General features: G+C 49.3%; 2 protein-coding genes across 5 annotated transcripts in view; one reads left to right on the top strand and one right to left on the bottom strand.

The window, feature by feature from the left end:
• The window catches only part of LOC128336756 (acyl-coenzyme A synthetase ACSM5, mitochondrial-like), a 149,930-nt gene that overhangs the window by 100,516 nt on the left and 22,154 nt on the right, over window positions 1-27,260 (top strand). For 2 of the 4 annotated variants that reach the window (XR_008312071.1, XM_053276859.1), the window contains exon 3: window positions 24,022-24,139. The gene's annotated coding sequence lies outside the window, so the exon portion shown is untranslated. Of the gene's footprint in view, window positions 1-24,002; window positions 24,140-27,260 lie in introns of those variants that run through there. The other 2 variants (XM_053276858.1, XM_053276861.1) reach the window with 2 other exon arrangements.
• PDILT (protein disulfide isomerase like, testis expressed) lies at window positions 1,394-27,260 on the bottom strand. The gene is made up of 11 exons (XM_053276862.1): window positions 26,911-27,260; window positions 18,733-18,939; window positions 17,908-18,041; window positions 16,664-16,801; window positions 14,496-14,606; window positions 12,189-12,314; window positions 11,110-11,307; window positions 8,694-8,814; window positions 7,179-7,360; window positions 2,159-2,236; window positions 1,394-1,580 (listed from the first exon to the last, which is right to left on the bottom strand). Exons 1-11 carry the CDS (start codon window positions 27,110-27,112, stop codon window positions 1,503-1,505), a joined length of 1,575 nt encoding a protein of 524 aa, XP_053132837.1. The 5' UTR covers window positions 27,113-27,260; the 3' UTR covers window positions 1,394-1,502.

Below are 27,260 nucleotides of genomic sequence, written 5' to 3'. Positions count from 1 at the left end.
TGGCTGTCACCAGGGTCCGACCCGGCCTCTGCCTCTATGGGGACGGGAGTGATCTGTGGCGCTGCTAGAGAGTCGTGTGGTTGTGCAAGAAGCCTGACTGTGGTTTCTCCCGTCCGGCATAACAGAGGACACCCTGGGGAGGTGGGGACCCTTCTTGCCATCATGCTGGTCCCTGGAGAGCCAGCCTGCACATCATGTCAGCCACTACAAATTCCTGGGGAAATGGATGTTAAAAGATATGGTGGACGAGAGCCAGGAAAGCTCTTAAACATCAAGTTTCTCAATATGTGTTTGAAGCTCTTAAGTGGTGCAAGCTTCTGTGAAAACGAATCATTTAGCCTTACTGGAGAAAAACCACAGTGCATGGAAGGAACGTGATTGAGTTTCTCAAAAAGGGCAGTTTTAAAAACCCTTCTCCTTAGGAGCATGAAAAATAGACAGATAGGAGCATGGGCAACGCGTGGCCATGTACTGCTGGGGTGCGTGTGTTACCTGAGCCGGAGGCTGAGTGCGAACACAGCAGGGCGGGGAAACAGAAGGGTAGCGGCGACGACAGCCGTTCCCGTCTCTAATTTGGGCCTTACTTCATGTGCAATTTATTATTATTATTGTAGGGGTGGGGGGTGCTTGGGGAGGGGTGGGGCTGGACGTGGTGCCACTGGCGCTCAGTTCTGGAGTTCTGTGAAACTGCTTCAGGGTGGGCTAAGGCCTGTTTCTCTTGTTCAGTCTCATTGTGCTTATCTGGACCTCCAGAGGGCCCCCATAAAGCTGGGGAGTGGTGAGGAAATCCCCTCAGAACTTGCCCGCCAGCACCTGGGAGGGCAGAACTTCCAAACACCAAGAGATGGACGGTGTCAGACTTCTGCCCCTTCAGGGTTACCAAGCTAGTGAGGGAGCCACAGAGTGTCAGCATGTTCTCCGGTGGAGACTATTTGACCGTTTCCCCCCTCAGAAGCAGAAGGGCTTGTGACAGTCTTGAGGGAGGCGTCGTCTTCCAGCTGAGAAACTGCCCACTCCTTTGGCTCAAGGCCTCCTTCCCCACACACCTCCCGCCACTCAGCTGTCCCCTCAGATCCACCCACCTGCTTGTGTGTGGAACTGCCCTCTGAGCATTGGCTCACATTGACTATCCAACTGACTAACATGGGGGGGGGGGTTTGCCCCCCTTAGTTTTTCTTTGCGTCAGATTTTGTCAACACCGACATAGCTGCGGGTCACCCCAAATCTAGCGGGACTTCCCATTGGCCACTCCGGACTGCTTTCCCAAGCTTGCTTCTGTAAGCAGCAAGACGGAAGCTAGAATGGAACACTGTTCAAGGACCGGAGAGGTTGTTCCAGTCTGTTGCAAACCACCTATCGGTGAAAAGCCAAATCACACACAGCCAAGCCAATGGGCTGTTTGGCCTTCCTTTATTTGCAGGCCTTCTTAAAATCTCATCGTCAGTTTGAAATCCTCCTGAACAATCCGCAGCCATCCTTGAGAAACCGGCATTCTTTCTGCTTTAAAGCTCCTCTTTCTGTGCGATTTCTTCCTCTTTCGTTAGAAGGTCTTCCTTGTGGGTCTTTGAGGACGCCTTTACCTACAACCAGTAAAAAACCAAGTTGTACAAGGGAGCTGCATGGTGAAGGCTCCTCAAGGCAGTGAACCACACGCTAGCCAGGCTTACCTGGCACCTCAGGGATGCAGGGACAGCATGGGGGGGGGGAGATTAAAGTTGTGGGGGGACAGAAGCTCTTATAAGCCTTAAAAGTACCCCATGTACCCCTGGTTGGAAACCGCCGATTTAAGGTGTTTGGATTCTGGACATAAAGTGATTTACAAAAATCAAAACAGGCAAGAAATCCATAAATAGCAGAACCCCGCCCCTCGCCCCGCAAAAGCAGCAAGCGAAAGCCAGGGTTTTAAGAAATCACCAGTTCCACTTTTAAAATGAATGCATGTACATCCATTTACACAGAAACCTGTGCACCTGTAAAAATGCAGCATTGGAATAAGTCTGGAGTGGGGAGATGAAGCCCTTTGCACATGAAGGGAAATCTGATGCATTAACCCGATTATGAGAAAGCAGAGGCGTGTGGTCGCTTCACTGTGAGCTGATGTTTTGCTATGATGTCACACAGTTCAAGATGAGCAAGACACACCAGAAGTATCCCTTACCTTCTTCCTTGCCTTGATTTGTTCTTCTAGGAAGCTAGCAAATGCATCAAGGCTGTGTTCCCCTTTGTATGGGACGACCTGGTGACAGAAACAGAAGCAGGCAAGGGCGAGAGGTTAGCGCAATACAGAAGCTTCTGCAATCTCGCAGCAGCCTCATCCAACCAGGGCCAAATCTGGACATTGCTTTCCCTGTGGCTGCATTCGCACATGACGCAGAACTGCAGTTCAAGGGGCCAGAGGTTCTGCGAGAGTCATGTCTGAATGCAGGCAAAGAGGGTTTGGCATAGCGATGGACCCGAGATTTCAGATTTGCTACTCCAATCTGAACCCCCAGGTTGTAGTGAGTTTTGTCGCAGCAACCCTAAGTTGGACATAGCCTGAGTTGCGTCCAAATGCAGAACTGCCTGCTGTGTCCCTGGGAACTGGAGTTGAGGGACAAAACTCCTCCCTCAACTCTAGCTGTGATTGGCTGTGCAGGCTGTCCTTCATGCAAGAAGGAAGCCCACACAGCCAGTCCCCCCCTCCCCACCCCCGCAGTCTCGCTGACTGCAGAGAGGAAGCTCTCCGTTATGTCCAAATTCGGACAGGAGAGCAGGGGGAGGGGAGAGCGCAACACAGGTCCATTGGACCGGCGGTTCTGTGTTACACGTGAATGTGGCCTGCGTATGTCCTTAGACCAGGGCCAGCCTTACGGTAAGCAGAGCACAACACTTAATGGTATTGATACTGTTTCAGACATTGCACTCCTCTTTGGGAAATCCATATGGAAAGGTGGTATAAAGACCCTGCTCAACCCCTGACTGCTCTTGGGCCAGTCCCTGCCCTTCGGTGCCACCTACTGCTGAGGATGGTTTTGCATAGACATAGAACCACTTTCACATACACTGCCAGGGTACAAAGGATAGCATCTCCATAATGGCACACCCCAGGGCTTCTGTGGACGTGAAAGCAGGTCCCAAAAGCAAGTTAAGAAGCAGTGTTCCGGCAGGATTTCCCTCCCTACTAGGGAGGAGAGGCACTCATGTGGTAGCAAGCATAAATTGTCCCTTTTGCTAAGCAGGGTCTGCCATGGTTTGCATTTGGATGGGGGACTACATGTGTGAGCTCTGTAAGATATTCCCCTGAGGGGATGGGCCATAGCTCAGTGGCAGAGCATCTGCTTGCATGCAGAAGGCCCTCCCAGGCTCAATCCCTGACAGCAGCATCTCCAGGGATGGCTGGGAGAGACTCTTGCCTGAGACCTTGGAGAAGCTGCTGCCAGTCAGTGTGTAGACAATACTCAGCTAGATGGACCAAGGGTCTGACTCGGCGTAAGACAGCTTCCTATGTTCCTATTTTTAAAAAGCCAGAGACACTATGCAGTCAGGCCATTGACCCATCCAGCTCAGCATTGGTCTGCTCTGACTGGCAGCGGCTCTCCAAGGTTCCAGGCAGGAGCCTCTCCCTGCGTCTCCCTCCCCGGAGATGCTGCCAGGGATTTAACCTGGGACCTCTTCCTTGCCTAGCAGATGCTCTCCCACTGCCCTGTCCCATCTCAAGGGTGGCATTTGTGGGTCTCCCATCCAGGCCCTGACCACACCAAGACCTGCTTAGCTCCAGCAAGGCAGCTGCGTCATATGCCCTTAGACCACGGCTGCTCAACCTTGATGTGGCCCCCAAACAGCTGGAGGGCCGAGGCTGTGTGCAGCCCTGCTTCTGACTAGGGTTGTGCATTTTGGTTTTTTTCTGTTTTGTTTTTGGCCCGAATCCGAAACACCCCAATTTTGTTCTTTGTTTGAAATTGCAAAATCCGAATCTGAAACGTTTTGGATTTTAAAAAATGGCCCCAGGGCAAAACTAGTGGGTGGGGGTGGTAGTGCCCAATGGGTGGAAGCTACCACCCACATTTCAGAGGAACTGGGCAAAGGGCTGATTTTTGGTGAGTTTTTGAAGTTTAAGATTTTTCCCATAGGGAATAATGGAGGTTTCAGCAAAAGTATAGGTTCACGTTGGGTGGAAAGGGGCGGCCCAGAGCAGAGTTGGGTGGGTGGTAGTGCCCAGTGGGGGTAAGGAAGCTGCCAGGATTATTTCAAAGGAATTGGGCAGAGGGCTGATTTGTAAAGATTGAATGGCGTTTACGCATCTTTAAGGTTCTTCCCCATAGGGAATGATGGAGGTTTCAGCAGCCCCATAACTGCACTTGGGGGGCACCAGGGTGGCCCAGAGCGAGTGGTAGTGTAGCGCATAGAGGGTGCCAACCACCCCCATGGGTTGCTAACCCACGGGGAACTGGGTTATGTTGTTTTTGAGATGTTTTGAGTGCAGATTCTCTGTTAGCATATGAGAATGGATTCATGGTTTGCTGTTGAAAATCTCATATGCTACCAGAGAATCTACACTCAGAACACCTCAGAAACAACAGAACCCAGCACCCCATGGGTTAGCAACCCATGGCGGTGGTTGGCACCCTATGTGCACTACAACACCACTCACTCCCGGCTACCCCAGTGCCCCCCCCAGGTGGAGTTATGGGTCTGCTGAAACCTCCATTATTCCCTATGGGGGGAAACCTTAAAGATCCAAGAATTCCTAAGAAATCAGCCCTTTGCCCTATTCCTTTGGAATCTGGGTTGTGGCAGGCACCCCTTGGGGCAACCCAACCCACTGTTTTGCCCCTCAGACCCCCTTTCTGCCCCAAATCTGCCCCAAAGACATGTCAACTTCAAAAATTCTTTTAAAAATCAGCCCTCTTTCCAATTCCTTTGGAATCTGGGTGGCAGCAGGTACCCATTGGGGCGCTACCACCTGACCCACTCTTCTGCCCCCAAAGCCCCCTTTCTGCCCTGAATCTACCTGGAATAACATCAACATCACACATCAACAACAGCAGAGGTTTGCAAAGAACCAGGCAGATTTCCAAAGGTCATGCACATCCACCCCACCCCACCAAAATGCAATTGATCTACACACAACAGTGTGAAACAACAACAGTGAAATGCACACTGTCCCATGCAGTGTGCACACTGCCCCACTGGCCAATGAGGGTAAATTTTACCCTGAAATTTCCTTAAAAGGAATAACAAGCGATTTCAAAATGGAGTTCCGAAACAGCCCAAACAACAAAATGTTTTGTATCCGAAACAGGGAGGTTTTGTTTTGGCTACAAAATTTTCTGTTTTGAGCATTGGGTGTTCTGTCTTGTCTACAAAACAGCCGAAATGGCCTGTTTTGTGCACAAAACATTTTGTATCCGAAACGAAACGCACATCCCTACTTCTGACCAGGCTCTGGGGCTCAGACCAGGGGAGAGCCGTGATCTCTGAAATGGTCTCAAGAACATCCCTTTTAATACACAAATTAGCTGGCTGCGTTGCCTCACTCTGATATTACGTGCAAGGCTTTCTGATGTTTCTGGGTGTGTGGGGTGGCGGGGGAGAGTGGGGAGAAACGTCTTCCTGATTGGCACTTGGATACACACTGCAATATCCCACCATTCTTTCCGCTTTTCAAAGTGATGGACATACGCTTGCAACAAAGGAAATCACCAACTTAAAGGAGGGGGGAGGAACTGCATTAAATAAATGGTTGTATTCCACCATCCAGATAGATAATCTAATTGAAACGAGAACATCACCTCTGGAGCCAAGTAATTCAATTCAATGGCACTCTTTTATAATTAAGACATTACTCAGATTTCCATTCCCCTCCCCCCACCCCCACCCCTGATTCCCCACACATAAATTACATTCAGAGACATTTGTCCTCATTTAAGCTCTTAAGCAGGTGCTCTGTTTGCTGCCAACACAGATTGCTGGTTGTGCATGCCCAGGTTTTAATGAACCAAGCAACAGCCCTGTGCACTGAGGTGGCGTGAAATGTGTCACTAATGTCCTCTTGTGCATTTTGTTAAATTCTTTTGGAACAAATGCTTTTTTGCCTTGTATTTTCAATTTCAAGTAGTACCCGTTGAAAAGGCTGGTAGCCATTGCTGTGATTTATGACCATCAGCTCTCTCCAAACATTGGACAACACTGGAATAATAAGTGAACTGTTCTGCATTTCACCAGAAATCTCTTTCTTGAGAAAGTACCCGAAAGGTAGTTGCTCCCAGGCCTTATAGAATTGACCCAGGGCAGTTTTTATGCTTCTGATGGACCTGCTCATATATGGGGCAGTCGCTGTGGTGTTGCCTTTACAGTGGTTTAGAGCTCTGAGTTTAAAATTCTCATTCATTTACTGGCTGACGTGGGCCAATCTCACTCTGCCCACCTAACATGGAGGACGTAACTCAGTGACTGAGCATCTGCTTGGCAAACAGAAGGTCCCAGATTCACCCCCTGGCAGCATCTCCAAGATAGAGGGCTGAGAGAGACTCCTGCCTACAACCTTGGAGAAGCCGCTGCCAGTCTGTGTAGACAATCCTGAACTACATGAACCAATGGTTTGACTTGGTATAAGGCATGTTCCTATGTTCCTAACCTCTTTGGAAGGCTGTTCTGAGGATATGATGGTGCTCTTGGGGAGGAGAGCTGGTCGTGTGGTAGCAAGCATGACTTGTCCCCTTAGCTAAGCAGAGTCTGCCCTGGTTGCATATGAATGGGAGACTAGAAGTGTGAGCACTGTAAGATATCCCCCTTCGGGGATGGGGCCACTCTGGGAAGAGCACCTGCCTGCTTGCATGCGGAAGATTCCAAGTTCCCTCCCTGGCAGCATCTCCAAGCTAGGGCTGAGAGAGACTCCTGCCTGCAACCTTGGAGAAGCCGCTGCCAGTCTGTGTAGACAATACTGAGCTACAAGATGGACCAAGGGTCTGACTCAGTATTGGCAGCTCCCTATGTTCCTATGTTTCTATATGATGGTGGGATGGGTATCTGCTTGAGCTCTTTGGAGGAATGGTGGGATAAAAATCAGATAGGTCTCATTAGTATCCTAATGGTCATGGAGCCTGTAGTAGATCCCTGTACTCAGCAGTGCTTTGGTCCAGATTAGAAGACCTTCAAGGTCTCTCCCAGCTTTATGACACTAGATTGAAAAAACTCACCTCGGTTTCAGATCCTGCAGGAAATAACCTGAAGAATGGGTAGCGCTCCAGGTTGACCAACAGGATTTCATTGGCTGTGCAGTCTATCTTGGCAATCACGATGTTCTTGCGGTTCTCGTACATTTTGCCAAGCTCTTCCCAAATTGGTGCCAGTTTCTGGCAGGCACCCGACCAGGGTGCATCTGTGAAGTAAAATTGGTGGCAGAAGTGGGGGTGGGTGGGATTTATTTTAAAAGAGTGGTCTTTGCTTTGTGCAGAATTCCTTTTCCATACTTCTGAGTAAAGGCAGTTCAAACCCAAACCTGATGAGGACCAGGACTTCCAAGATGGCGGAAGCTGCCTTCTGCCGAGTCAAGCCCTTGATCTATCTACCGCGGTGGGTTCTCTTTAAGGGAAAGGGAGCCCTCTTGAGCCCCTGCACAGGCCTCAAAGGCATGCACAGAGTGCTGGGAAGAGGAGCCCTTCCCTGGGCTTTCCTCCAAGAGTTTGGAGAGAGGGATCCATCTCTCCAAAAGCCACCCCCCACCAAACACTGAGAAAAGCACAGTACTGTGCAGAGGTCAGCACAGTGGGAAATGGCTCTCATGTGGAGGAGTTGTTGTTGTTGTTGTTGTTGCTGCTGCTGCTGCTGCCAAAGTGGCCCCCTCTTGAAAAATAGTAAAGGTCACAAATGTATTGTCTCATGGTTTGCCTTTGAATGGGAAACGACATGTGAGCACTACAAGATATTCCTCTGAGGGGATGGGGCTGCTGTCGCTCAGTGGAAGAGGCCAGCCTGCTTGCATGCAGAAGGCTCCGAGTTCCCTCCCTGGCAGCATCTCCAAGACGAGGTTGAGAGAGTCCTGCCCACAACTTTGGAGAAGCTGCTGCCAGTCTGTGTAGACAATACTGAGCTAGATGAAGCAAGGGTCTGACTCAGTCTAGGGCAGCTTCCTATGTTCTTACTGTATCTTTTTACCCCACCCCAGTTTCCCCAGGGGCAGCTCTACAAATAGAGGTAACAAAATAAGTCTCTGCATATTCTTCTCTTGCTAGGATTTCAATTTGAGGCGGAGAGAGGTCCCTTTTCTCACACTTGCCCCTCTACTGAGATCCACATTAGCGCTTCTTGGAAGCTTGTTCCAGGACCACAGGCTGGCAAGCGTCTGTGGCGCCTCTAGACATCATGCAGATTAATTAGGGCACTTGATTTAAATGTCATCTTGCAAATACAGAACTTTATTTGTCCAGCCCTCCCTCTCCAATCCGACAACCCTCTTTATCAGGAATGCTGGAAAATGCTCAAATTTGTTTATAACTAATTGTTTTCCCCTTTGCAGGCAAATTTTTAATTACAAGAAGTTTGCCCGGGAAGCCACCCTGTCCCCAAACACAAATGCACACACTAATTAATCGCGGTTGGCTAGGCCATGCCATCTGTTGTCTACCAGAGCACAATTTTTGCGGGGTTGTTTACTCCGAAGATTCCGCCACCGCAGAAGTCTCCTCATCGGAGGCACCCTGAGTGATACTCACAGAACATTACAAAGACATGGTTCTTCTTATTAAAGGCCACCCTGTCGAAGTTTTTCCCAACGAGCACTTTAACAGGCTTCTTGTCCCAGCCTTCGGCGATTTCCTCACTGGACCAATGTTGCTAAGGAGAGGAAGACAGATAAGGAGTGAAGGGAGACGGTCAGGGCTCATTTCAGAGGCTGGCCTGACTCAGTGGCAGGCTTCACCACAAGCACGTGGGGAGACTCATCTGGCTGCAGGCTTCCTCTGGCTTCAGCAAAATGTTATCTGTCTGCTTCGTTGCACAGATTAAGAGGCACATTTTAGGTGTTGGCCATTTTACTCGCTGCTGCTTTGTTCTGTTTGTACTATCTGTCCTGTTTAATTTTGACCTTTATGGCAGTTTGAATACTTCATTGTGTTATCAGTAATGAGAAGAAAGCGATAAATATATTGGCTGATGCGTGGGGCAAGGACGTACTAAATCAGTGAGAGAGCAGCCTAACCGAGCTTCCCAACTAACTGCACCAGTATAGCAAGGAAGCCCTAATTTCTGACGCCCTGCCCTTCTCCAGGGAGCCCTCTGTGCTACCCGAAATGATGTCCCTAAGGACTATACAACCTTCAAGGACGTATTTTTGAGTGGCTCAGCAGTGTTCCTAGAAAGGGGCGAGCACAAAAAATGTCCGATTCCCTGCTGCACCAGTGCAGTCAGTTGGGAAGTTCTCTCTTGCTGCACCTGGCATGTCCTTGCTCGATATGTCAGCCATTACAATAAACCAACAAACTTAAAATGTGATAGCAGCAGACCTGTATATTTCAACCACAATCACAGGTAAAGTGAGAGGGGCCCAATTTTAAAAGACAAATATGGTTAGAGGGTGCTAACCCCTCACCCCTTCTTTCTTCCCTACCGTAGTCTGCCTTGCCAGCTTGTAAGGGGACAGGAATTATAAACTGGGGAGTCAGCTTCCAGAAATTGTCCAAATGCAAATCTGCTGGCATCATTAGATTGTGGTTCTGTCGAAGAACTGAAGAACTCATCCAGCCCATTACCGCCTCCAGGCAGGAATTTAGGGAAGTTAGGCCATTTCCTGATGAAGTTGACATGGAGAAATAGATCTGAGTGTCATCAGCATATTGATAACACCTGCACCAAATCCCCTGATGATCTCTCCCAGCGGTTCCATGTAGATGTTAAAAAGCATTGGAGACAGTATGGAGCTCTTGTTTTAAAGAGCAACAATATCCAAGCGACACCATCTGGAACCTGGTAGGAGTGGAACCACTATAAAGCAGTGCCACCCACTCCCAGCCCCTTCAGGCGCCCCAAAAGGAGACCATGGTCGATGGTATCAAAAGCTGCCGAGAGATCCAAAAGGATCAACAGAGTCACACTGCCCCTTTCGATTCCTAATTGGAGATCATTGAATCCTTAGCTAGATGGACCAACCGTCTGACTTGGTATAAGGCAGCTTCCGATGTTCCATTCATCTTTTTGTCCAGATTACACGGCTCACTTCCGCACAACATATTTGCACTTATGAATTTGCTGTTCACACCACTTACTTCCTCCATGTGCAGTGCCACCTGCTGGTCATGTGTGGGAAATCCATGATGAAATTAAACTGCAGGAGAACCCCATTATTTGTGGGGGTTCCGTTCTCCGGAGGGAGGGCAGATAGCAAATCTGTGAATAATGGGGTATTAGGGCAATGGGAATTGGGGGGTTAGGGTCAGGGGGGAACCGGGGGAGTTGAGAATTGGGGGGTTGGCCAAAAATCAGCCCAAAATCGGCTGAAAATGATGGGTTTTGCCCCATCACCCCCAAATGGCCCCACAAGGTGCCCCACCATATCCTGCTGTGCTGCACCCTCGCCCACGGGGCCAAAAATTGCCCCAAAATTGCACCCCCCCCCGCTCCGATTTGAGCCATAAAATGGCTCCTGATCTCTCTGGCAATCAAAATGGCAGCCGGAAATTTATTTATTTATTTATTTATTTAATTTTCATGCGTATATTCCGTTTTTCCTCTGAGAGTTCAGAGCAGTGTACATGGTTATTTTTATAACCATGTATGACCTCAAGGTCATTTCCGGCCACTTCCGACTCCTGGATATGTGGGTTTAACCCTTTTTTCTCCATTCCCTCCCCGCCCCTGCCCCCCACATATACTGAGGTTGGGTGCTAATGGTGGATGTGGTTTTCATCACGGACTTCCCAGCACATGGAGGAAGTAAGTATGTGAACAGCCCATGGAAATACGCTGCTATGTTGTGTGAAAGGGAGCTGTGTAATCTGGGCAGAGAGTAGACAAACTCAACTGCTTCCATTTTCAAGTGGAATAGTCCTCTGTCTGGAAATGCCCACTGTCAAAAGAAGAATTCCAGTGAAGCTGGTGAGTTGTTTGCCAGTGTCTACCAGACGGAGAGCATACCTTTGCTGTTCCTCCTAAGTAGCTCTGGCAAAAGCTTCGCACATTCTCGGTGGTCACCTCCTCAGCTGGCATCTTGTATCGGGCATCGTTGGTCAAGTTCAAGATCTGAATGGCAGGCACCTCCACCTCCATGACACGGAAGTATTCGATCACACGGCCATTTCTGGTTTCATCGGTATCCACGAAGATGAACATGATCTGAAGAATGAAAAAAGGTAGCAGAAACTCTACTCCGCTGAACTTAGAGGCTGATGGACACACCTTTGCTACGGACCTGAAGGCATTCGGAGTCAGATTAATGGGATCCCTTACACACTCAGGAACCTGGGAAGCTGCCTTCTACTGAGTCAGACCACTGGTCCATCTCGCCCAGAGTGGTCTACTCTGACTGGCAGCGGCTCTTCGAGGTTCCAGGCAGGAGTCTTTCCCAGCCCTCCCTGGAGCTGCTCCTGGGGTTTGCATCTGGGACCTCCTGTCTGCAAAGCAAATGCTCTGCCTGTGAGCTACAGCCCCATCAAACACAGAAAGCCGCTGTATGCCGAGTCCAGCCAGTCGTCTATCTAGCTCAGCGTTGTCTGTACTGACTGGCAGTGGCTCTCCAAGGTAGAACATCTGCTTGGTGTGCAGAAGGTCCCAGGTTCCCTCCCTGGCAGCCTCTCAAGAGAGGGCTGGGAAAGACTCCTGCCTGGAACCTTGGAGAGCTGCTGCCAGTCAGTGTGGACAATACTGAGCTAGACGGACCAGGGGTCTGACTCAGTAAAAGGCAGCTTCCTACGTTCCTAGGGAATGCATAACCTCTCTCCCCCGTGGCTTCCCTGCAACTGGCATACTGTCCCTGACCTGGAAGAGCCCAGTATCCATATCTGCAAAATGACATATTCCATCCTCAGGTCCTTCTCTCCACCCTCGCCTGCCTTTTCCTCCTGTCCATTTCTTGTCCATTTCTAACAAGGTAAGAGGGAAACATCACTGCATTTGGAAAGGAGTGTGTTGAGGGGCCAATTATAGCAGTATGACTTTGTCATTTGACATTTGCAAAGTGGAGGAACTGAATTTGCTGTAAGCTGCAGGATACCAACCTTCCCTCTGAATTCCAGGGCAGCAGCCACATAATTTTCATAAGCCTCACTGAATGCATCTGAATTCTTCGGCATGAACAGAACAATGTGGTTTTCTACAGGGACATCAAAAATCTTCACAGATGTCTGGGAAACAAACAAACAATCAATCAATCAGAAAACTCCCATAGAGGCCAAAGGCTCCGTTTTCCAGGAAAAACAAGCCCAAAGATGCTTGACTTGTAGAATCTTCAGAGCAGAAGATACAGATGTCTGTTCTCCCTCCGGGATGTAACTATAACTGAACAAGAGGGGACAAATATCTCTGGACTCCTGAGGAAGTTCACTTGCTGGCCTCCCCAAATCACTGCTGGCTCCTAATCAGAGGACTCCTCTTGGCTTCAAGTGGGAGGTATCTTCTCCAGGTGGGGAGGGAAGAGGAGTATCAGGCAGCATCCCTCCCTGCCTCTTTCTGATTGGCTGACTGGTACTCAGGTTCAGCCCTCTCCCTCAGCATGGCTGAAAAGGAGAATGCCTGATGGGGTCCTGATCTGAGAACCCATCTTGGCTTCAAGGAAGACAAATCCTCTCTGGGGGTGGCAGAGTATCAGGCAGCACCCCTCCCACCCTCCTCCTCTCCACCTGACTGCCTGGCTAGTGCTCAGGTTCAGCCTACCCCTCCCTCAGCCTGACTGATAGGCTCAGCACTGAGGGAAAGTTGGTAATATTATTTGCAAAGGAGCGAGAGAAAGGGCATGGCGGGGTTGTTTTTCACCACGTCCTTACAGGTCTGCTTCAGCAGAGATACGGGAGGGGGGAAGTGAAGAAGTGGGGGTGGTGGCTGAGGGGCCCACCTTCACTTTTTGTCCCAGCAGGGCCCGCTTCAACTTTGTTCCGTCCCTGCCCACCACCCGCTGTTGCAGCATCACTAAGGGGCAACAATCTTTGCCCAGTGCTACACCCACCAACTGTGCCATCTTCCCGCCAGAGCAAGTGAGCAATCCGTGTTCCTGATATTAGACACGCCTCTTGAAAGGACTGAGGGCTTTTTGAACAGACCCTGGAGCTGTCACTGAGCAGCATTTTGATCTGCAATTAGCTGTGACCTTGTTTAGCTCCAGGCTAAAAATTTCACCTGCTGCTTTTTGCAGATCAATCCTTTGCAAAGAGACAGGAGCAGACGAGGCTGGGCTTTTTTCTTTGGTTGTCTTATCTCTGGCATGCGATAGCCATCAATGATTAATCTCTTCATTCTGCAACCTGTGTGTACCCACCCAGAGCTTAATTTCAGGCGAGGCTTGGCAGAGACAAGTCCCAGGAGGGCCTAATTACCAGGAATATGTAAATAGCAGAGGAGAGAGTAATACTGTGCATATGCAGAGTGCATTTCCTGCAGCATGAGCAACGAGAATTGCCTGTATATTTCTGGACTTAGAGAAGTAGGACTTTGGGGCAAATCCAAGGATAATAGAATTGGTATGTTACTACTTCTTAATGACTGTAGCCATAAGCAAATTCATATATATATATATATATATATAGAGAGAGAGAGAGAGAGAGAGAGAGAGAGAGAGAGAGAGAAAACAGCTCCTACTATAAGGCCATGTTTTTACAAAACCCTTTAATGTTATAGATAGCATCGGAAACATGCAAAATACACCAGTAACAGAATCAGAAATTATGTCAAAAATTCTGATTCTGCTATGGACGTATTTTGCATATTTCAGATGCTATCTATAATATTAAAAGGTTTTGTAAAAATATGGTTTTATAGTAGGAGATGTTCTCTTGCCAGTGAGTATACAGTATATAGTATGTATTTGAAAATTTGCTTATGGCTATGGCTCTGTGGTCACCAGGAGTCGACAGCACAACCTTAACTTTACAGACACTGAAAAAGTAGTAATATGCCTGATTCTGTTACCCAAAGAATTGCCCTTTCACTAGGTCATAGGAACATAGGCAGCTGCCATATACTGAGTCAGACCCTTGGTCTATCTAGCTCAGTATTGTCTTCACAGACTGGCAGCAGCTTCTCCAAGGTTGCAAGCAGGAGTCTCTCTCAGTCCTATCTTAGAGATGCTGCCAGGGAGGGAACTTGGAACCATCAGCTTTTCCTGGAGCGGCTCCATCCCCTGAGGGGAATCTCTGACCATGCTGCTCACACATCAAGTCTCCCATTCATATGCAACCAGGGCAGACCCTGCTTAGCGAAGGGGACCAGTCGTGCTTGCTTGCTCCCACAAGGCCAGCTCTCCATAGGTCAAAAGCTATAAAGCTCCCCCAGTTTGAGCTCCCACACTTTTGGCTTTAAAAAGCAATGCATACCTCAAGATTATATTCTATCACTAAGTCCATGGTAAAAGTTTTTATTAATCTTGTAAGCTCGACTTTGTTCAGTTTGCCTTCCTCAGATGCTTCGTTATGGACCGGTTTCCCCTTCAACATAAGAAAGTGTAGATTTAACATGAAAGCAAATCGCCATTTGGGTTCATTTCCACAATTAAAAAACATTAGATATGGTTTGGTTCACACATTCTTACAACTACAATACTACCCTCCATTGCATGGAGACTCCCAGTGCCCACCACCTTGCCTTGGGTAATGGGTGAGCGGCCGACCGGACTCCTGCCTTAAAATGCATCTCACAAGGCTGTCAAAGGCTGTCTACAGAAAGAGGGGGCTGGTCCTTGCCATCAAAAACTGGGCCAGGAGGAGCATCCAGCCGACACAGCTCCCGCAGAACAGCCATGTGCCAGCGAACCAGGTAGGAGGGGGCAGAAGCAGCGGCAGCGGGGCGTGGTCTTCCTCCGCCCTTGACACAAGGCTGGTGGGTCAACCATGTGGGCGGGCCACTACCGTCCTCGCCAGATCGCGACTAGCAAAGGTCACTTTCCTGCCCTCCTCCCTCAAGGTGTGCCGACACAAGGCTGTTTATCCAGGGCACATGGGGAGCTTGGACCCTGGCCGGACATCCCTCCTTCCCAGAGGTTGGTCGTGAGAATGGGCTTTATCTATTTATGTTTACATTTCCATCCCATCGTTCTTCCTCCAAGGAGCCCAGAGTGGTGTACAAGGTTATGTTTATCCTTACAACAATCCTGTTGTCACGCCCTCGCTCTCCGACAGCGAGGAGGAAGGGGAAGCTGTCAACTTTCCAGGCGATGCAGGAGTGTCTGAGGGGCAGGGCCCGGCTGTCAGTGTTCATGAAACAGCTGTGGATAATGGCTCTGAGCAGGCACAACAACCTGAGGCAGCAGAAATCGTGAAAGACCAATCGGAAGAAGAGCTATGCAACCAACCCCCGCTGACCCCCCAACAGCGGCATGTCACGAGACGCAGGGATCAATTGGAGACTCTTAGGAAAAGCAAACGCCTCTTGCAGAGGGCTGATAAGCCTTAAATCCCTGCCAGCTGGGAGCTCTCGTGGCTTGCACTATAAATCACGTCGTCAGTCGGCTACTCACTGCTGAAAAACAACACTCGTCAAACTATATGTCGACAGCGTGCAGCCAAGTCCGGTCAAGACCTTGACACCTGTGAGGTTGATTGAGTGATTGATCGATTGATTGATGAAGTGCCATCAAGTCTGTGTCGATTCTTAGCGACCACAGAGATAGATTCACTCCAGGATGATCTGTCTTCAGTTTGGTCTTTGAGGTCTCTCAGTGGTGCATTCATTGCTGTTGTGATCGAGTCCATCCACCTTGCTGCTGGTCGTCCTCTTCTTCTCTTTCCTTCCACTTTCCCCAGCATGATGGACTTCTCAAGGGTGCTGGGTCTTCGCATCATGTGTCCCAAGTAGGAGAGTTTGAGCCTGGTCATTTGTGTCTCGATTGAAAATTCTGGATTGATTTGTTCTATGATCCATTCCTTTGTTTTCCTGGCTGTCCTTGGTATCCTCAAAAGTCTTCTCCAGCACCAAAGTTCAAAAGTGTCAATACTTTTTCTATCATTGAGTGTCACAGGGAAAACCATTGTCTGAACGATTCTAATCTTTGTAGGTATAGACACGTCACAACATCTACATATCCTTTCCAAGGCCTTCATTGCAACCCTACCAAGTGCTAGTCTGCGGCGTGTTTCTTGACGGCTGGATCCTTGACTGTTGATGGGCAGTCCAAAAAGACAGAAGCTCTCCACCACTTCAATGTCTTAATTGTCAGCTCTGAGGCTGGTTGCTGTACCCATTGTCATTAGTTTAGTCTTCTTGACATTTAGTCCCATTTTTCACTGTGCTCCTTGACTTTCATTACGAGAGCTTGCAGGTCATCCGATTAGGCTGAGAGAAAAGAGACTGGCCCGGACTCACCCAGTGAGTTGCCTAGCTGAACAGGGATTTGAACTCAGGTCTCCCCGGTTCTAGTCCAGCACTCTAACCAGTACACCACACTGGCCCTTTATGATGGAGAAGTACCTCTGTACTTTTCACGAGCTGCGGAGCAGGCGTATAGACCAGTACTTTCATGTGGTACCATTTATTCGCATGTGAATACCTTTTGGAATACGACCACCATGTCTTCTCTGACACCAAAGTGCGTGAAGACCTCTTCGCTGGCTGTCAGGCCAAACGGGAGTTCCGGGACGTCTCTTGCAGCCTCACAGAAGATGCCCACTGCTTCTCCTTGGGGTGCCTGGTGAGAAAAGAGGGGAGCATCACTCCTATATCACTCCTGGGCTGGATTCTGTGGGATAAGAGACCAGACAAAACAGAAGAGCTTGGATCCCCCATGACTCCCTTGTTGACCGGGGTGCGTCCAAGAAGAAGCAAGTGCTTCCCCACCAGCCGCAAAAACAACAACAACAACCCCTAACCCCAAACCCCAACCCCAAAGCATTTCCCTCTCTCTGCCTTTTGTTTGGGCATCCACCGGACTAGGACATTACAGCCAAGTGTGTCAGACAATACAGTCACATTGTCTGGCACTAGCTTGAAAAACTCTCCACTCTCCACAGTTGAAAGAAGCCTCATCCACTCCCTCTTCTAACCCAGAACAATCAGCAGCAGCCAGATAAGAAGGAGATTCCTCCAGCCGGGGCGTCAGGTCAGCCTCTCACCAGCAGCAGCCATGGCAGCTCCTCCCCGGACCGCTGGCCCCCCGCCCCCCCACCCCATGCCCGGCTGCTGCATCAAGGCCAGAAACAGAGGGCTGCGTGGGCCCGTTCCCATGCCTTTCCAGCAGGGAATGAAGCAGCCGCTGGGTGCTTGCTTCCCCGCCCTCCCCGCAGGGTTGTGGGAGCTTCCCAGCAGCATCTGAGGGGCTACTGTGGGACACAGGATGCTGAACTAGATGGGTCTCCTTGGGGGGCCTGATCCAGCAGGGCTCTTCTTATGGCACATCACTGGTATTTATTTATTTATTTGTTTGTTTGTTTGTTTGTTTAACTTATATACTGCCCAAACGTTCATCTCTGGGCCGTTAACAATGACATTATTGTTACCCAGAGTACCCAGAATGTTGGGGGGGCAATATGCTAAATCATTGTAAACCGCTTAGAGAGCTCTGGCTATAAAGCGGTATATAAATGTAAGTGCTATTGCTATTGCTATTGTTATTTAAAAAATTAAAACAAATATAAAAGGTTAAAACAGTTTAACAATTTAAATGTGTGGCCGTGAGGAATCTCTCTCTCTTTCTCTCCCATGAGACACACTGCAGTTGGAGCTAACTAGAAATTAAGACTACCTGGAGCCAGTCTGGATGCAGGGACAATGTCCTTTAATGCTGCAGCCGTTTACCTTAAAAAAGCCAACCACTGCCAAATCCTCAGGACCGACAAAGGCTTTCGCCTGCTCTGTGCTGTTAATGAGGACGGTGCTGGCTCCGATTCTTCTTTTCACCCACGTAACAAAGGCAGAGGCTTCTCTAACTCCTGGGATAAAAGAAAAATACACAGAAGTGGTGCAAGAGCTCAGTACCGAAGGGGTGCCAAGGAGGGCCAAGGAGCCCAGCCGGCCCGGGTGTAGCTCAGCAGGAGAGCGTCTGCTCTGCATGGCTTGCAGTAGGTCCCTGGTTCAATCCCTGGCAGCATCTCCCGACAGGGCTGGGGGAACTCCTGCCTCTCTGACTTTTCAGCAAAGTTCCCAGAGCAGTTTACATAGAGAAAAGTAATAAAGGTTGCTCCCCTCTCCCCAAAAGGCTCACACACTCAAAAGAAGCATAAAGTTGCCACTAGCAACAGTCACTGAAGGGAGGCTGTGCTGGGGACGGATAGGGCCAGTTGCTCTCCCCTTGCTAAATATAAGAGAATGGCCACTTTAAAAGGTGCCTCTTTGCTCCCTTAACAGGATTCTTTCTTTTGTCAAGTGGGGAAAGCTTGACTGCGGTGTTTCGAAGGCTGCACATGCACACACGCAGACACAATGCATTTCTGACACCTGTTAATTAAACAGGCTGTTCAATAATCTGTGGAATGACCCTGAAATCATTTTTTAAATTAAATTGATAGTCAATATTTGCACAGGGCTGAACAATCTTTCCAGATGTGGCATATAAATTGTGTCAATAAGCATCGCTGCTCAGAGAACAATTTGTTATGGGGGGCTAACAAATGAAGTTGTTACCTTTGCAGTCAATGGGATTTTCCCTGTCGCCATCTACAAAAAACTTCAGGGTCGGATATTCCTGGATGTTGAATTCCTTTTTCAAGTCTTTCTGATCTGTCACGTCCACTTTGCCAAAGCGGATGGCTACAGCTTCCTTTCTAAGCTCTTCGGCTGCTTTAGCAAATTCTGTCGTCAAAGTCTGGGAGGGCCCAGAGAGAGCAATATCTGCAAACCCAGATAAGAAAGATCACTTCTCTAGGCACTGGTGCAGTTCAGACGGGAGGTCACCAAAGGTACAGCTCTTCCCATGATTCGGTGGACTGGATCAAATGATAGGTTTACATGGATGTGGCCCACAATGAGCTTTTAGCTTGCCTGTTTTTGTTATGATCAAAGGCTAAATCAGCCATGGTTGTCCTGGCTTCAGTCTGGTTCTTCTTACATGAGGCCCCTCTTAACTGGGAAAATAATATCTGACTGTGTTAAAGCTGGATCGGAACCAGAGATCTTTAACTCTTTGTTCTAAAACACACAGTTTTGCAAGTCACCGATCATCCATGGCAACCAGTTTAAACCAAACATTTAGTAAGCCTTACATATTTAAGATACCTTACACCAATGGAATCTTTTTTTTGATATTGCTAAACTCTGTTGTTTGTTGAATGACGATGATGCTTCTGTTACAATGTCTATGGCAAATTTTGCCCTCCCAATCGTTGATTGGTTTTTGAAGATGGAAAGGATGAACTGCATTTTCTTCTTGCTGTTGTCCAAAGGCTGTATAATTTATTTATTTATTTATTTTATTTTATTTTATTTTTGCATTTATATACCACCTTTCGTTAAAAAGATAACCCCAAGGCGATAACATGCCATTGGCTTGGCTGGCTGAAGAAGGATTGATTCATGGAGGCCATTCTCACAACCACCAAAAAGCGGGCTAAGAGAGCCCAGCCCGCTTTTTGGTGGGTCGTGTGCTGCCCCTGCGGCTCCCGGCAGCAAACCCGGCTAATTCCCCCTCCCCTTAGACCAGGTGAGCAGAGCGAGGGCTCCGCTAACCTGGGTTTTTTGGTCCTGTGGTGCAGCTCCGTGCCACGACAACACACGAGGAGACCCACAGCCAGGAGGCTGCAAGCAGTCTCCCGGGCTCGGGGGTCTCTCCAGGATGCCCCGTGTGCTTGCGCGGGGCATCCTGGAACTTCCGGGGGCCGCGTGGCCCCCGATCCTTGCAGCCCCCAGCGGCTGCGTAACGGAGCCGGTAGTCGTGTGGGCAGCTGATCTGGCCCCCCAGGGCTTCCTGCCTGCTCCTTTGTGGCTAAGCCCGCTCCCCCCCCCGCAAACCTCTTCCCGGTGAGTCTCACTGATGTGTGGTGGGGAGTAGGACGGGGTGTTGCTATCATTGAGCGGATGTGTTCAAAGAACCTGGGGGCCCAGCTCCTGAGGGCCCCCCAGCCCCACCCCTCCTTGAGGTCTTCATTATCTCCCTCACTCCAAGGGGCCGTTAGGGAGAGGGGCAAGCACAGGCCCCCTCTCCCCTAGCTGCACAGCCTGAGTGGGAGCAAGACCTCTCTCCCCCCACGCCCTGTGCAGAAATAGAATCTATTCAGTTATCCACAAACCTTTGGTTGAAGGTGAGAGTTAAGACCCTCAGAATCTTCACTCGTGCTCTAAAAAGCATAGAAATGGCAAGTTAAGACCCCCACCTTAACGTCTGCACAATTTAAGCCGTAAAGACTTTGTACCCCTTTTTACTTTGTCCTGGTTTTAATGAGGCTCCATGCACTCACACTTTCCCTTGGTATTTCAACTGGATATTGGGCTAGGGAGGGCTGCATCCAGACAGACATTCAACCGGTGCAGCTCCCCCAGTCACATGCTAGCAATGCTCCTGCTCCTCATTTCTAAAGCCAGCATAGTATACCTGTTTTTGCAGGCTTTTAATTAGAATTAATTTTAATCATTTGTTTTAATAACGTTTTTGCTGTTCTTTTTTATTGTGTGTTTTGGATTTTAATCTGCGACTTTTATATTGTTTTTAAATTTTGTACACTACCTAGAGATGTATATATCAGGTGGTATAAAAATATGATAAATAATGAAATGAAATGAAATGAAATAAATTGTATACAGGACTGTACAGAGAATAGTATAAGAGACTCTTTACAGCTTATGTGGTGCAGATGTTAAGATGCGCACCTTAACTTGCAGTTCCCATGCTTCTTAGAGCACGCATGCAAATTTAAAGCATCTCAACTTTCATCTTAAAGACCTAAATGTAGAAATGCATAAACTTCTGTCATATTTCTGGAAGACAGTGTTACCTAACTGTCCCCGTGGATGGCCAATCACTTTCATTAGACTTTTTGATAAATGGGTGGAAGAGTTTAATCTTTTCTTCTCAACTTGCTGATCAGTTACCATCCCTGATACATTCATTTTCATCATAATTATCATGATCTCACCATTAATCATCCTCTAACTAGCCGCCGCCACCAGCCGCTTCAGTGCCATAGCCAGCAACCTCCTTTCCCCACTAATTATTCCATCTAATGTCTTCTGTGGCATTCAGCAGAGGAAATAACTCAAAACACGAGACCTCAGATTCCCATAGACTAATTAGGATGGAGTCCACCTTGGGTCTCACAAGGTCAGAGCGACTGAGAAGGTGCCCGCTCCACAAAGCACATCCAGGCGCAAGGCTGACTTGGACACATCACTAAAGCCACGTGCACAAGGAACAAGCACAGCCCAAGGGGTTTGGCGCCCAGGGCTGGCCAGTCCACTTGGCAGGCACACCTAGGTGCTTGCCTGGGGCACCCATTCTTGAGGGGCGGATACACCGTGCCAGGATGTAGCCCTGCCCATGATTCTCTCTCCCCCTCTTGTGTTGCACCCCAAAGTACTGTACAGCGGTGCAAGATGTCACCCTGCAGCCTGCTCCCCAAAGGGCCTGCACATCCCACACCCCCAAAGTGCACCATCGTCTTTGCTCCTTGCACCTCAATGAGCCCCCAGTCAAGAGCTAGACTCATCAGCTGCCCTCCCTCTCTGGAAGATGAGCTGCCGGCCTCAGAAACAGCCTCGGGCGGAATTATTTCCCAATTAACAGCACCATCTTCTCATCTCTGAAGGGTTAGTGTTTCACCCCCCATAATAGACTGGGAACTCTCTCCCACTGGATCCTCAAACCAGTGTAGGCTGGTCATTCACCGGCCATCTATGCGAGCTGGTTACTGGACCTCGTGAAGCTGCTTGCTGGTCTGTGTGGCTCACGTTAAAGCCAGGGCTGAGCGCTTCCCGGCTGCTGGGTGTGGGTGGGCAGCAACAAACTCCACCTAGCAAACTGCGCCTATGGTGCCAACCCCCCTGGGGCCAGCCCACTGGGTGCCCTAGGTGGAGTTTGGCTCTGGCTCTTCACCGTGTCCTTCCTTACACTTCTCCTCTAGCAAGCACACCACGGTGGGGGGGGGCCTCCTTCACTTCTGTCCCACCCTAATCTCTCTCTATGCTCCTGAAAGCCCAGCTCTGAGTCAAACTCACCACCAAGCAAATTGGTGGCCACTGCAAAGAGACCCCTCCTGAAGATCTCAGTCGGCCGTAGGGTTTAGGACAAAGGAGGGGCTCTCTTAAGTATCCGGGGCCTGAGCTGTTAAGGACTTTATAAGTGTAACAACCAACCAGAGGCGTATCTAGGGAAAACAGCGCCTAGGGCAAGCACTGAAATTGCGCCCCTGTCCAAACATCTGACACTCATCTTTCAGATAACTTTACCATAATATCAGCCGAAAAATAAAAGTCTGAAGGTCACATACAAGTCACATATCTGAATATGTGTACAGTGACTTATATTATATTAATTTTAAAAAAAGTTACCTGTAGCCCTTTTGGGGGGCTTCCTAAAGGCCATGGAGGTCTGCAAAGGTTTCCTCTGCCCCCCGCTGGCCTCTAGGGCCTCACAGGGACCATTTCAGCATATGTGGTGGCCATTTTAAAGTTTTTTTTTTAAATGGCCGCTGAAAAGAAAATGGCCACCACACATACTCAAATGGCCCCTGTGAGGCCTGGCATGGCCTATGGCCTCTCAGAGGCCATTTGAGCATGCACGGTGGCCATTTGTTTTCAGAAGCCATTTAAAAAAAAATTAAAAATGGCGCCCCTCCTTCAAGTGGCGCCCTGCCTGCCCCACCCTAGATACGCCCCTGCAACCAACACCACGTTGTCTTTTGCCTGGAAACGTCTCGGGAGCCAGGTAGGCCTTATAGAACTGGAGTGATCTGGTTTCTCTGGGCAGCCCTGGAGGCCAGTCTGGTGTGGCATTCTGGACCAATGGCAGCCCCGCGTAGACTAGAGTGCATTGCAGGAATCAAGCTAGCTTCCATTTGAGAGCCATTTCTCAGTGGACGGATCTCTGCACAGTACTGCACTTTCCTCAGTGCTGGGTGTGTGTGTGTGTGTGAGTGAGTGAGGAGAGGCAGAGGGCTCTCTCAAGAGCTCTAGGAGGCAAGGACTGGGAAGGGCTCCACTTCCCAGCACTCGGTCCATGCCTCCCAAGATGGTGCAGGGGCGCGAGAGAGCTCTGTTTCCCTTAAATAAGCCCCTTGGCGGTGGGCACAGCACAGCACTGCATGGTGGGAATGGTAGTGCCAGAGGCAGCATGCAGAGTATTCAGCTCTGACCAAAGCTCCACACAAGACAGGGCCTTCTCTGTGGCTGCCCCAGGGCTTTGGAATACGCTCCCTTCTGAAATAAGAGTGTCTCCTTCTCTGTTTGTTTTCAGGAAGACCCTCAGGACTCTCCTTTTCTTGCAAGCTTTTAATTATAATTTTAATAATTTGTTTTAATAACTGTTTAATGCTATTGTTTTATTGTGTTTCGTGTATTTTAATGTGTTGACTTTGAAATATTTTAAATTTTGTATACCGCCTAGAGAGGTACACATCAGACGGTATAAAAATATGATTAAACAAACAAACAAAAACAAACCACGAGTCAGGGAGGTGCACTTAGGGCTGATGGAGGCCACCACTCCCCCCGAACCCCCCCCCCAGGCCTTACAGTGAAGAACACGGGCATGGTCCACAAAGGCGCGGGATGTGGGCCATGCCTGCTCCTCTCTCAACGGCTCGTCTCCTTCTTTTGTTCACTTGCACGGCAGGTTCCTGCAGACCGCACAGCCCAGCTCTGCTTCCAAGGCCTCGTTCCGTAGCCAAGCAGGACTTTGACCCGCTGCGATGACGCATGCTCGCACAGCTGGCCCTGTCCTTCCCAACTACTCGGCTGAGTAACCTCTCGTTTTCACTTGTACAGAACAGACCGGAACGAAATGAAACAGGCTCAAAGTTCAGCAGGAGCTGAGACGGAGCCTTTGCCAGTTCCCCGGAGGGGTACCGACCAGGTCTTCCGCCTTCACTGAGCAAGTCTGGAGGTAGGTTCAGCTTAACCTTAGCACTTGGGGGGCATCTGGGGGCACTTGATATGTGCACCAACATGGAGATTTGCAGGCTTGGCAAATAATGCATCTTCTAAGTTCCGTACCAATCTCCCCCCACCCCCACGCAGGGTTGCCAGCATTTGCCTGAGTGCCCAGGAGACATCTTTGAAGACAAAGGTGGTAGTTTCAGTGGCTTGATGTTGTGAAAAATATTGCAGGGCAGTGGGGGGGGCGGATCTCCACATTTAAGAGGCAGGGAAGTTTAAAGTAGAAATCATTCCTTTTTCTCTGTCATGAAGAAAAATGCAGCCGATGGCATCAGCTCAGACACAAAGGGCGCAGGTTAGATCTGCATATGTAAAGCTATAAGCGTTGGACTCAGGAATTTCTCCCTCCCCCTCTCCTTCTGGACTCCCTCCACAGAATTTCGCCAACCTGCCACAACCCCCACCGCCCCACCCCCAGCGCTTGCAACTGCAAATCATTCAGAGCAGACCCTTCCCAACACAGCTGTCAAACTCCCCTTCATTGAGCTTTGAAAAATGCTGAATTACTGCCAATGGCCACTCCAAACCTCACAGAGAAACTGGGGGCATAACAGAAACCTCGGATTGTTTGTTTGTTTTTTAAGCTGCTGAAAATAGAGGATTTTAAAAGCTGGACATACTTTGGGCTAAGCCAGAATGCGCAGCCTCCATTGGGGGGGGAACCGAGTCCTGTCTGTCCTGGTCCCAGATAGCCTGCAGCGACTTCGGGGTAAATGCAGCTAATCTGTGGACTGGCCCACTCCATTCTGGAGGAGATTTGGAGTAAAAGCCCTGTGTGTAAAGCCTCCAGTTGCCACAATACCAGCTCTCCCGCTCCCAGCCCCAGCTTGCAGGTGCTACATCCCCTTCTGTCCACCTGAACAGCCACTGGAGTAGCTGCAGAAACACCTGAGGCCAAGGAAGAGGGCATCTAACAACCTGGCCCCCTCCCCATAGCAGAACCGTACTGTGACTGTTTCACACTAAAGTGCCCCTCTTTTCTTAGATACGGAGAACACGGAATCTAAACATGTCTGCAGATACATGCATAGTGTTCATATTCTTCAAACTCTGTATCTTCAGCAATGCCCATTGGATTCATTCACCTTAAAAAAAAAAAAAAACACACACACACACACCATCATCTTCACTCCTACTGTGGCGGTTTATCATATTTCAGATGCCCAAATGGTTAAAAACAAAACAAGACTCTAATAAGATTATTTCCCTTCTTCATGCAGGACAGTCCTTTTGGGTAATTAAAATGTAAGTTATCATACTTCAGGAAGGCCCCTTCCCCAGGATCTTGAGGTCAGATTTGTTTTCTGCCCTGGTGTGGCTGGGATGCACATAAGCTAGGAAACTGCAATAGCGTCTGGTTGCAGCTTCCCAAGTGTTTCCACTTGTTTTACAGATGTAGTGTGTGCGCTTTTCTCAACACATGGTTTGCAAACTTTTCTGCTCATAGAGAACATCTGTCAGATTTGAAGCATCACTTTAAAAATATTGTGCCTCTGGGTTTAGACAGCTGCACATATTTAAATGGAATCGGCTAAAAGCCAGCTGTTAAATCAACAAAGGCTGCCTCTTGGACACAGTGGACAACATGATACGCAGCAAGAAGTCAGTGGGAGAAGGTTTGTGCATTTGCAAAGAGCCTCCCTGTGGTGAAGGCTTTGTGTACGGCTGAGTGGGTGTGAAAGCGGGAGGGGTTTTCATGTATCTGCCCGTGCTGAAAAGTCCTTTCTGCTTGCATGAATATGCCCCTGAGGGTCATGTAGCCCCCAGGTCCATATGCAAGCTGAAAGGTCTTTTGCAGCATGGGGTGGAGAGCTGGTCTTGTGGAATGCAACATGAACTGCTCCCAATGCTAAGCAGGGTCATCCTTGGTTTGCATTTGGATGGTAACTACATGTGATAGCTGTAAGATATTCCCCTTAGGGAATGGGGCCAAAGCTCAGTGGGAGAGCATCTGCAGGCTTACATGAAAAGGGTCCCAGATTAAATCCCTGGCAGCATCTCCAGGTAGGGCTGAGAGAGACTCCTGCCTGAAATCTTGGACAAGCTGCTGCCAGTCAGTGTAGACAATATGGAGCTTGTGGACCAATGGTCTGACTCAGTATAAGGCAGCTTCCTAAGTTCCTATGTATGCAATTTTGGGGACTGGGCAGTGACTCAGTGGCAGAGTGTCTGCTTTGCATGCAGAAGGTCCCAGCTTCAATCCCTGGCAGCATCTCCAGGTAGGGCTGAATCCTTGGAGAGCCACTGCCAGTCAGTGTAGACCAGGCATCTCCAAACTGCGGCCCTCCAGATGTTGCTGAACTACAACTTCCAGCATACCCAGCCACAAAAAATTGTGTCTAGGGATGCTGGGAGTTGTAGTTCAGCAACATCTGGAGGGCCGCAATTTGGGGATGCCTGGTGTAGACAATGCGGAGATGGATGGACCAAAGATCAGGCTCAGTATTGGGCTGCTTCCTATGTTCCGCTGAGGGCAGAGATGTGAAAATGCCCCCCTCCCCCTCTGCACCCTCCCGGCTGCCTGCACAAGAAGTCTGAAGGACGTTTGCATTAATGCACAGCCCTTTCCCCGCTGACTTCCTTCCTGCTGCGGATCGAGCCAGACCATGGAACTAACTTCTGAGAAAACAGGCACTCTCTATGCTTTACAAAACATCCCTGAGTGTGCTGGGCAGCCCTGCGTATCCGACCAGGCATTTTGAAACAGGCAGTACTTACAGAACTCCACCAAGAGGTACTTGGTCTCATTCAGGGCCCTGTCAAAGTTGCTCTTCTTCAGGAGTAGGACATTACCCTCCTCTTTGATGCCGGGGACTTTGGCTTTCTTTGGATTCCTCTCCGATGGCCCAATGCCACCTTCTGCCGTAGAGAGAGACGGATAGGCCAGGCCAAGGAGAAGCAGAAGCCAGGGAACCCTCATTTTCTCCTTCCAGCCCTTCGCGGACTCTAAGCAGAAAGGGGAGAAAAGGCAAGTGCTTTCTGGCAGTGGTTAAGTGGCCTCCTGCCTTATCAGTAAGCCACGTGGCACAATTCGCACACCACTCTCTGTGGGGTGAACAGGGCTTGCT

The sequence above is a fragment of the Hemicordylus capensis genome, chromosome 13 (genome assembly GCF_027244095.1).
Source record: "Hemicordylus capensis ecotype Gifberg chromosome 13, rHemCap1.1.pri, whole genome shotgun sequence".
Taxonomy (NCBI): Eukaryota; Metazoa; Chordata; class Lepidosauria; order Squamata; family Cordylidae; genus Hemicordylus; species Hemicordylus capensis.
Note: the sequence above shows the minus strand (reverse complement) of the source record. Positions and strands in the feature narration are given on the sequence as shown.

Coding starts and splice junctions, on each gene's coding strand:
- PDILT (XM_053276862.1), bottom strand. CDS start 27,112: ATGAGGGTTCCCTGGCTTCTGCTTCTCCTTGGCCTGGCCTATCCGTCT. Junction 7,361..8,693: donor CCATGTCTTTGTAATGTTCT/GTGAGTATCACT, acceptor TTTACTTCACAG/ATGCACCCTGGTCGGGTGCC. Junction 2,237..7,178: donor CTGCAGGATCTGAAACCGAG/GTGAGTTTTTTC, acceptor TTCTGTCACCAG/GTCGTCCCATACAAAGGGGA.